Raw genomic sequence first — 10,189 nt, forward strand, 5'->3', positions numbered from 1 at the left:
TATAAATAAACCATTTAAATGTGTAAAAAGTTTTAATTGAAATGTTTAACAAAACAAAATATGACAAGCAGTTAATTTAAAACATCACTACAACAACAACAGACAGTTTATTTTCTGTTTGTGGTTTAATTTGGTCATTAATAACAGGAGAAAGCTGAAATAATCTCAGAACTGTGGGACTTGTTTTACTCTGGAGGAAGTAAATTCTTTAAGAGTGTTTCTCTGAAGGAAGTACATCTTAAAGGAATCTGGAAGATTCACAACATCTTGCTTTTGTCCGGGAGCACAAGCGAGATATAATGAATATATATGTGATGTAATGCTGCCTTTGTAGGGGACCTGTAAACAAACAGAAAGTTTTGTTTTGTTTTTTCAGCCCACGCGGGCACGCGCGCACAGAGAGCGCGCTCCCGCTGATTGAGTGAATGTCGCGCGACTCGTTCATGTCATCCTCTATAACGCGCTTTTCACCGTAGCTCATTTCTTTCAAACACGCACACTTTTACTTTCGTAACGGTGGAAAACTACCGAAAACAGCTGCTCTGCGGTGTTCATTTGGATTCATTGACCGATCGCGACACTCTGGAACTATGAGCTTCAGCGGCCCGCGGGACAGAGAGCGGCAGCAGCGCGGCTCAAGTGAGCCTTCCCGGGTGTGAGACTGAACTCCAGGCCGCTGCTCTGCGGCCTACAGCGGACGATTTCATGTTCAAGAAAACACAGCACAGCTCTCTGGTAATGTTGCACAAACCCATAAAACAGTATGTTAATGACATATTAATGTAGTTAAGATGAGTTCCACTGTATTTCTTTTAAATTTGTAGACATTTATTTAGTTTGATTATTAATTTATTGTGATTATAATAAGTGTGTTTACATACATCAGATGCTCGCTTGCATTAAAAATGAAATAAATTTTGTTCTGATTTTAGTCTCCATTTGGACAAGCGATGAGTGACGACAGGCTGACAGTGATTGACAGATGATGCTGGAGTTACCTGCGCAGGTGAGCGAGGCTCTCAGCATCACGGCAGGAGAATGAAGCTCCATTCGGACCCCAGCGACAGCGGACACGCATGTCAATCCAGGCCGCATGCTGTTCAGGACATGAACCTGAACCACCGCTTGACCTTGACCTCCTGCACACTGAATTCTGGGTGTCTGGAGGCCACAGAGCCACTGTGTAATGGTTTATCCGACCAATCAGAGCGCGAGAACTCGGAATCACACTGTGATGAAAGCGAAGCAGAGGAGGATCTGAAACCTGAGGTCCAGCAGGCACACAGAATATTCCAGAGCTTTCTTTCTGAGAAGCATAAGTCCACCACGGCCCCGTTCTGGCGCCCCATCGGCCCCGGCGCACACATGAGCTTCAGAACGATGGATGATAAATTCGTGAAGCGCGAGTATGAGTCCATCACCGCGTTCGTGGCTGATTTCAGACTGATGCTGGAGAACTGCTACCGCTTTCACGGGGTCAACCACTGGATCTCCAAACAGGCTCAGAAGCTGGAGACTATTCTGGAGCAAAAGCTGACGCTGCTGCCCAGGTGAGGAGATTTAACTCTTGCTTAAATCTAAATTGTGCAGTTGAACTCTGAATTATTAGCCCTCCGTTATAATATTTCCCCAATTTCCCCAATGTGCAGGTTTCTCCAGCACATTTCTAATCATAACAGTGTTAATAACTCATCTCTAATAACTGATTTATTTCCTCTTCATCATGATGACAGTAAATAATATTAGACTAGATATTCTTCAAGACACTTCTATACAGCTTAAAGTGACATTTAAAGGCTTCACTAGGGTAATTAGGGTAAAGTTAGGGTAATTAGGCAAGTCATTGTATAACAGTGGTTTGTTCTGGAGACAATCCAACACTAATATTGCTGAAGGCGTGAATAATATTGAGCTTAAAATGAGGTTAAATCAAATAAAAACTGCTTAAGACTTTCTCCAGAAGAATAAATATTAGAGAAAATACGGTGAAAAAATAAAAATAAAGGCAATAACGATCTCCAGAAAGCTCAGTTTTATCTGACGAGTCCCTCTGATTGTCTGTTTTCAGGCCGCTGCGGGAGAGAACCGCTCTGTGGGTGACCTCCAGGGGCCGCTTCGGCTCCGAGCAGCAGAAAACGGCAGTGTGTTCGAGCTCCAGACGGCGGCGCTGCAGAGTCAGTGTGTGCAGCAGCGAGTCCATCATGGTGCAGGCGCTCAGAATGGAGGAGCTGCAGAAAGCACGAGAACACAGGAGGTACACACACACACACAGACACACACCTACACACACTTGTACATATTTAAATTCCATGAGTGTAAAACCCCGGTAGACAAAAGGCCAATCAGAACACAAAGCAGACTGTTGCGTGACTCACAGGTTACACTCACATCATTTGCATGTACTTTAGGTTGTTCTCCTGGACCTGACAAGCAGCCACATTATCAGATCACTAGCCAAAACACAGACTGATATGTTAAAACACACACACACACACACAAACACACACACACACACACACACACACACACACACACAGTCTTATATGTTTTTGGGATCATTAATATTCAAGCCTCAGACTGTGTTTGCTAAGCCACAATGTTTCCTAGTGAGACAACAATGATCATCTTCTTCTGTTAGTTATTTTTAAGCTTATTTAACTTGGCTATGTAAGTGGGACTCTTATTTTGAAAACAAGAGACACAGACGGTTCACTATGCATTACTTAGCAACGATTGCACATGTTCAAACTCATGTCAGGGAGGAGTATTATTGATATTGACAATAGCGTTCGGTCTATAAGTGTTGTGCGTAGTGTAGGGCTGGGCGATAATTCGATATCGATAATTATCACGATATTAAATTTTTCGATAAATCGATAATGACAGTTCGATAATTGCTCGATAATATTTACGCACTATGCGTAACGTTGCGCAAGCATTTTGCAGCCTGCCCTTCCGGATGCCGCACGCTGTACAAGTTTACAGCCATACAGTGTTCGTTGCACTGAAAGGAGTAAGAAAGAAATAAGGTAAAAAAGGTCAGAGTCACAGACACTGTAGACAAGAAACGTCACTAGACTTCATGAGCTACTTAGTTTTTCGCTATCGGACACAAAACAGAGCAACGTGCACCGCAAACTGCTTTGACGACTCGTGTCAGCAACAGCAGGCAACACCACGACCTGTTTCACCATGTAAAACAAGACCCCCCTTATGAAGAGGCTAAGAAAGTACAGACATAAACAAGTGTTAGTAAACCAGCGCAGCTACCCAGCAGAGCCTCATGTCATCATTTTCGAAAGCCGTGCCATACGAGAAAAACCCCCCGAAAAGACCGACAAAAGACATGACAGAGGACACAATCCCAAACACATCTCAATGAACACTTGATGTTGCTGTAAACTACAGGCTGCATCATTTAAGGGCATTTGTTAAGACAATAATAAGATCTTTTGTTGTCAAGCTTATGCTTCCTATTTAATATTAAAATATTTGTTTTGAAATCTGTAATACCACTATTGTCTCTCATCGAGAACCAGCCTTCATATATTTAAAGGACATAATCACTGAGGCGAAATCAGATGCTCAAGACATAATCTTTAAAATAATGACATATTAAAAATGCAGCAAATATATGACAGACATTTACAACAGCAACAGCTTTTCTTTCCCACGGAGCGAAGCATCATCCACCCGCAGTTGTTTAAGGCGGACACAAACTAAATAAATATAAACGTATTTCCTTGAAAATGTATCTTGTTGTAACGAATTTTGTTTTGTATAATGTGTAGCTTAATTTTGATGTATATTTTGTTGGTCAGATATCTACAGCATAAACAAGAGGAACGAATAACATCTGAGGTGAAGCGCTTTAACACAAGCCCGCGATATGCTTTAGCGCCAAAACAGTCCATCAAACTATTTTCACGGTTTCATTTTAATTCATTAACTAAGCGCGGTGTGAGCAGCATGAACTGGACAGTCTTTTCGCAGCACTGATAGATTTCTTGGGTTACCTCGGAAGAATAAACTCGGATATAGCTCAGAAGCTGGCTGTGTAAATGGAGAGGCTCCCCGGCTGGCTCCCCGCATGTTTTCGTTGTGATGCGTGATTTGTAAATTGAGAGTCTGCATAGACCTATTCGTGCTAGTAGGGTTGTAACAATATACCGGTATGGCGGTTTACCACGATTTGAACGTGCACGATTATCATACCATGAACAATTGCATATCAACGGTTTTAACCCTTAAAGACCGAGACAGCCGCCCGCGGCTAAAAATAAGTATTGCTCTTAAATGTTTAATAACTTTTGATCCGCTGATCCGATTCATACAATTCAAAGATTGGCATAAAGAAGAGAATCTCAGCTTTCCAGTGTTGTATCACATAACATTCGCGGACTTTCAGAGGCTCCGGAATCAGTGCGGTTACGTCATCAACATTTGACAACGCTGATTTGACAAAGAAACGCTCGTCACTGTGTCTCCGGACAAATCAGACATGATACATTGATGCATTGTCCCTCCTCCATGCCCAGATTGGTTCAAACTCGCTATATCACAACCAATAAGCATAGGTTTCGCTTTTGTTTGTGGACCAACAATGAGCTTTTTGAACAACACGGAATGAGAGATAGGCATACATTTATGCGCGGCTAAATAAAACGCAAAAAAAAAAAAAGTTTTGCATGAAATAATTCTCATACTAAGTACTTTTGCATGCACAGCAGCACAGAAACATGACAAAACAGTGACACAGCAAAGACGAACTGCTGCTCTTGCTGTTTTCAAAAGACGCAAATGAAGATGCAGCTGTTTGTCTGCATTGCAGACAACCATATCCAAATCCATATCCACAGACAACCATATCCATGCTGGCACATAAAACCTAAGGATGTTCCATATTGAATCTAGTTTCGTTATGTAACTATTTATAGTATAGTAAATATTTATATCTATTTTTTACTGAGGATTTGCACCATGTTTATTTGGACTTTATTTGGACTTTGACACATTATTTATTATTTTCTTATTTTTTATTTGTTCATTGTAAGTGGTGTTGTTTATAGTAACTAAAAATATATTATTTGGAAAAAGTCAAATTTGCTTCACTGTTCTATTATTTTGTAACATTTGTAACATACCGTATACCGCAAAACCGTCAAACCGTGGTATTGTTTTAGACGATTATCATACCGTGAAAAATTCATACCGTTACAACCCTACGTGCTAGTCTGTCAGACAAATTTGGTTAAACACGCGCGGATATATCGGAGATATGCGCATAACAAGGGTTTGTGCATCCCGCAATATGGGATTTCAAGAAAGTGACAGCATAAGTAAGGTAAACTGCACACACTTGATGATGTAGCGCATGGATGCGTCTCACAGCGCAAAGCAGAACTAACCTTTACATGTCCATGCTTAATTATTTATCGATAAGGTCTATCAATTAAAGCGTTATCGACAATCAATAGTTTAAGTAATCATTAACATCCCTAAATAAAATACATTAAAGTATATTTCACCCTAAATTCACCATACTCACCACTGAAAGGAGAGTTTAATAATAATATAATAATAATAATAAAAACTCACGTTGTTCCAAATCGGGTTTATTTTTTTTTTCTGATGTTGAACAATAATATCCAATGATTTGTAGGTAATGTCTTTGGTTGTTGAAAACTTGAGCAAGAAAATTCTGAATTAAGATTGTTCTTTTGTTTATTATTTCATTATTTATATTGTCAGACAGCTAAAACATTTCCCTAAATGTGTTAAATCATCTGCACAAAGCCATTGGCATGCTGAAAACCTTAAATAATTGATCGATATAAAGATTTTACATTTATCGTGATAAATATCGATATCGACTGATATGAAAAAATTATCGTGATCATTTTTTTTGCAATATCGCCCAGCTGTAGCATAGTGTATGAGTGTGTATGGATGTTTCCCAGTGATGGGTTGCAGCTGGAAGGGTATCCGCTGTGTAAAACATATGCTGGATAAGTTGGCGGTTCATTCCGCTGTGGTGACCCCAGATGAGTAAGGGACTGAGCTGAAAATGAATAAGTGAAATGTTTGTGTGCCATGTCTATGTCCTCCAGGCAGCGTGATCAGGAGCGCAAGGAGGCAGAGGAGGCATCGCTGAAGGATCTTGAAGACTGGGAGACGTCTTTACTTTCTCTTGCAGAACCGCATCCCGTCTCCAGCATGTGGGAACTTCCTGCCATCGGCCACTTCCTGTGCCTGGCCCAGAGAGCGCTGAACCTGCCGGAGATTGTGTTTTACGAGCTGGAGCGCTGTCTGCTGATGCCGCGCTGCAGTGTGTTCCTGGCCAGACTGATGACGTCTCTGCTGTGCCCGCCGCAGAGGAGGTCCAGTGTCCACCGCCGCCCGCCAATGCCTTATCGCCGCTGGGAGAGCGAGCTGCGCCGCCGTGTACAGGCCTGGTACTCCTCTGTGGGCCGAGATGATGAGCGTGCCGCTGAACAACTGGGGCTCTGCCGCACGGTTAGTGGAGTTCTGTGCTTTTTTTTAAAGAGGTTCAGACAGGAAACATGGAGTTTCTGCAATATCATGACATTTATGGAATGCAGTAACATTTCAGAAAATTCTGGAATATCATAAAATTTTTTTAATATCTTGACAGTTCACAAAATTTTAGACTGTTAAAACATTTCATGAATTTCTGCAATGACATTTCTGGAATATCATGCAATACAGGAATTTCTGGAATATCATGGTATTTTTGGATTATTGTATAATTTTTGGAAATATTACATTTCTGGATTCTCTAAAATATGGGAGTTCTGTAATGTCATGGAGTTTCTTTAATATCATCACATTTCTGAAATAATATGGAATGTCATTGAGTTTCTTGAATAGCATGACATTTCTGGAATTTGTGGAATAGCATGACATTTCTAGAATATAATGACATTATACAAATTTCTGCAATATCATTAAGTTTCTGGAATTTATAGAATATTTTGCATATTTCTGCAATATCATGACATTCCTAGAATTTCTGGAATATAATGACATTTCTGGAATTTATTGAATATCTATATTTCTAAAATATCATGACATTTCTAAAATTTCTGGAATATCATGACATTTCTGGAATTTCTGGAATATCATTAAATTTCTGGAATTTATAGAATATTATCTAAATTTCTAAAATGTCATGACATTTCTAGAATTTCTGGAGCATAATGACATTTCTGGGATATCAAGCAATATCATAACATTTCACAAATTTCTGAAATATCATGACATTTCTAGAATGTCATAGAATTTCTGGAATTTCTCTAATCTCATGGAGTCTCCTAAATATCGTGATATTTTTTGGAATATAATTAAATTTCTGCAGTACCATGGCATTTCTGGAATATAATGACATTTTATAAATTTTCGGAATATCGTGGCATTTCTAGAATATGGAATTTCTGTAATGTTATGGAATTTCTGGAATATCGTGACAATTCTGAATTTATATGGCATTTCTGGAATATCATGATATTTTTCCATACCATGGCATTTCTGGAATATCATGACATTTCTAGATTATTCTGGAATTTCTGGTAGATAAAGACATTTCTGGGATATCATTGAATATAACATTTCACAAATTTCTGGATTAGCATGACATTTTTAGAATAGTATGCCATTTTTGGAATGTCATGGAATTGCTGGAATATCATAGAGTCTCTTAGATTTGACATTTCTGGAATAGAATTACATTTCTGGAAAATCATGCTATTTCTGGAATATCATGACATTTCTAGAATTTCTTTAATATCATGACATCTTTAGAACAGCATGCCATTTCTGGAATATCATAAAACTTTTGGAAACATGAAATTTGACGAATTTCTGGAATATCATGAAGTTTCGGGAGTTTATAGAATACCATGACATTTCTAAAATATGACGTATCTCGAATGTCATGACATTTCTGGAAATTTATGTAATTTCAGGAATATGACATTTCAGGAATTTCTGAAATATAGCATTTCTGGAATGTCATTGAGTTTCTGTAATGTCATGGAGTTTCTTGAATAGCATGACATTTCCGGAATATCATGACATTTCTAGAATTTCTGGAATACCATGACATCTCTTCGATACCATGGCATTTCTGGAATTGATAGAATATTGTAACATTTCAAAAATAGCATGACATTTTTGAAGTTTCTTGATTATCATAATGTTTCTGGAATGTCATGACATTTCTGGAATTTCTGGAGGATAATGACATTTCTGGGATATCATGGAATATCTTAACATTTCACAAATTTCTGGATTATCATGAGATTTCTGGAATATCATAGAGTTTCTGTAATTTCTGTAATGTTATAGTCTCTTAAATATTGTGACATTTCTTGAATATTATTACATTTCGGCAATACCATGGCATTTCTGGAATATCATAACATTTCACAAAGATCTGGATTATCATGACATTTCTAGAATAGCATGAAAATTCACAAATTTCTGTTATGACATTTCTGCAATATCATGGTCTTTCTAGAATATACATTTTTCTGGAATTTCTGGAATAGCATAGAATTTTTGGAAATATTGCATTTCACAAATTTCTGGAATATTCTAGAATTTCGGGAAGATAATGACATTTCTGGGATATCATGGAATATCATAACATATCACCAATTTCTAGAATATCATGACATTTCTTGAGTAGTATATGTCTGGAATATTCTAGAATGTTTGGAAATATCATGACATTTCTAAAAATTTAGGGATTTTCTGGAATATGACATTTTATTAATTTCTGGAATGTCATGGAGTCTCCTAAATATTGTGGCATTTCTGGAATAGCATAGCATTTAAGGAATACCATGACATTTCTGGAATACCATTACATTTCAACAATACCATGGCATTTCTGGAAGATCATGACATTTTTAAAGGTCTATATTGACAAGAAATGTTTTGACCAATGGTCTCAGTTTAAGTTCTGTTTCGCTAAAATGCCCCTGCTGTGCCGCCAGTTCTTCTGGACCCTGGGGTATGTGAATCCGCTTGAGGAGACGCCGTTCCACCTGTTATCCTTCAAGAAGCGCGTCTGGCTCCTCAAGGGTTTGTGTGATCACGTTTATGAGACGCAGAAGGATGTTCAGGACGCCGTACTCGGCCAGCCCATACACGAGTGCAGAGAGTCCATCCTGGGCTATGACGAGCAGGAGAACGCTTACATCCACTTCCCACACTTCTGCGGAGCCGACCTAAGGATCTACCGCCAGAGTCCCTGCGGAGCTGTGGAGCTGCCACTACCGGATATCAGCGTCAGGAGGACAGCGCAGGAACCCAGCGGTCAGTCACTGGAGTGTTACTAACACAAATGAGAATTCTGTTGTTATTTGCGCATGTGCAGGACCATTTATTTTGTGTTTGTGTGTACAGATGGATTAAAGGTGGAGAATGAAAGCTCATGGGACATTAAAGAAGATTCTCTCAGCGATGGAGAAGATCCAAATCAGAGAAGCTCCTCCATCTTGGTCTCGTGGTGCCCAGAAGATTCCCAGCGATCCAGAGAGAGATTTAAGGAGGAAAAAGAGGAGGATGAAGACGAGTGCGAGCCGTGTTTCAGAGTGGGGGAAAACTGCTATAAAGGCGTCTCTCCGGCTCTGAACTGCCACAGGTAGGCTTCTGCTGGTGTCAACATTTGCTGAAGATTTTACTATGATATTATAAGGATCGTAAATGAGTTGCAATCACAAACGTTGTTGAGCAAAACTGCGATTATCATGTACAAACAGTCCCCATATAAATGTAGATGTATGAATATAAGCGGGAGCGGTCAGGTTTGGGCTAAAACCTGGCGGGATTCAAGATTTAGTCCCGCGCAGATATCTATTAGGAGGCCATGATGGACAGAGGCCAGTGGGCAGATTTGGGTTTTTAACGACCTCGGTTTAACATCTCATCTGGAAGACGGCGCTCACTGAGCAGTATAGCGTCCCCGTCACTATACTGGGGCATTAGGACCCACACAGACCGCAGGTTGGGCGCCCTCTGCTGGCCTCACTAACACCACTTCCGACAGCAACCTAGTGTTCCCATGTGGTCTCCCATCCAGGCACTGACCAGGCTCAGCCCTGCTTAGCTTCAGTGGGCGACCATGTGAGGGTTGCAGAGAGCTAGCTGCCGGCTAAACCGG

General features: G+C 39.8%; 1 protein-coding gene across 3 annotated transcripts in view; it reads left to right on the plus strand.

Annotated features, from left to right (window-relative positions):
- The first annotated feature begins 397 nt into the window (after positions 1 to 397).
- brd10 (bromodomain containing 10) overlaps positions 398 to 10,189 on the plus strand; it is a 26,392-nt gene continuing 16,600 nt past the window's right edge. For 2 of the 3 annotated variants that reach the window (XR_015519763.1, XM_087300457.1), the window contains exons 1-6: positions 398 to 735; positions 933 to 1,550; positions 2,069 to 2,254; positions 6,111 to 6,516; positions 9,021 to 9,342; positions 9,433 to 9,670. Coding sequence is in view for 1 of the 3 variants with exons in the window: in XM_087300457.1 (XP_087156583.1) it covers positions 1,039 to 1,550; positions 2,069 to 2,254; positions 6,111 to 6,516; positions 9,021 to 9,342; positions 9,433 to 9,670 (1,664 nt within the window). In the remaining 2 variants the exon portion in view is untranslated. Of the gene's footprint in view, positions 736 to 932; positions 1,551 to 2,068; positions 2,255 to 6,110; positions 6,517 to 9,020; positions 9,343 to 9,432; positions 9,671 to 10,189 lie in introns of those variants that run through there. The other variant, XM_087300458.1, reaches the window with a different exon arrangement.

The sequence above is a fragment of the Danio rerio genome, chromosome 21, assembly GCF_052040795.2.
Source record: "Danio rerio strain M-AB ecotype USA chromosome 21, GRCz13ab, whole genome shotgun sequence".
Taxonomy (NCBI): domain Eukaryota; kingdom Metazoa; phylum Chordata; class Actinopteri; order Cypriniformes; family Danionidae; genus Danio; species Danio rerio.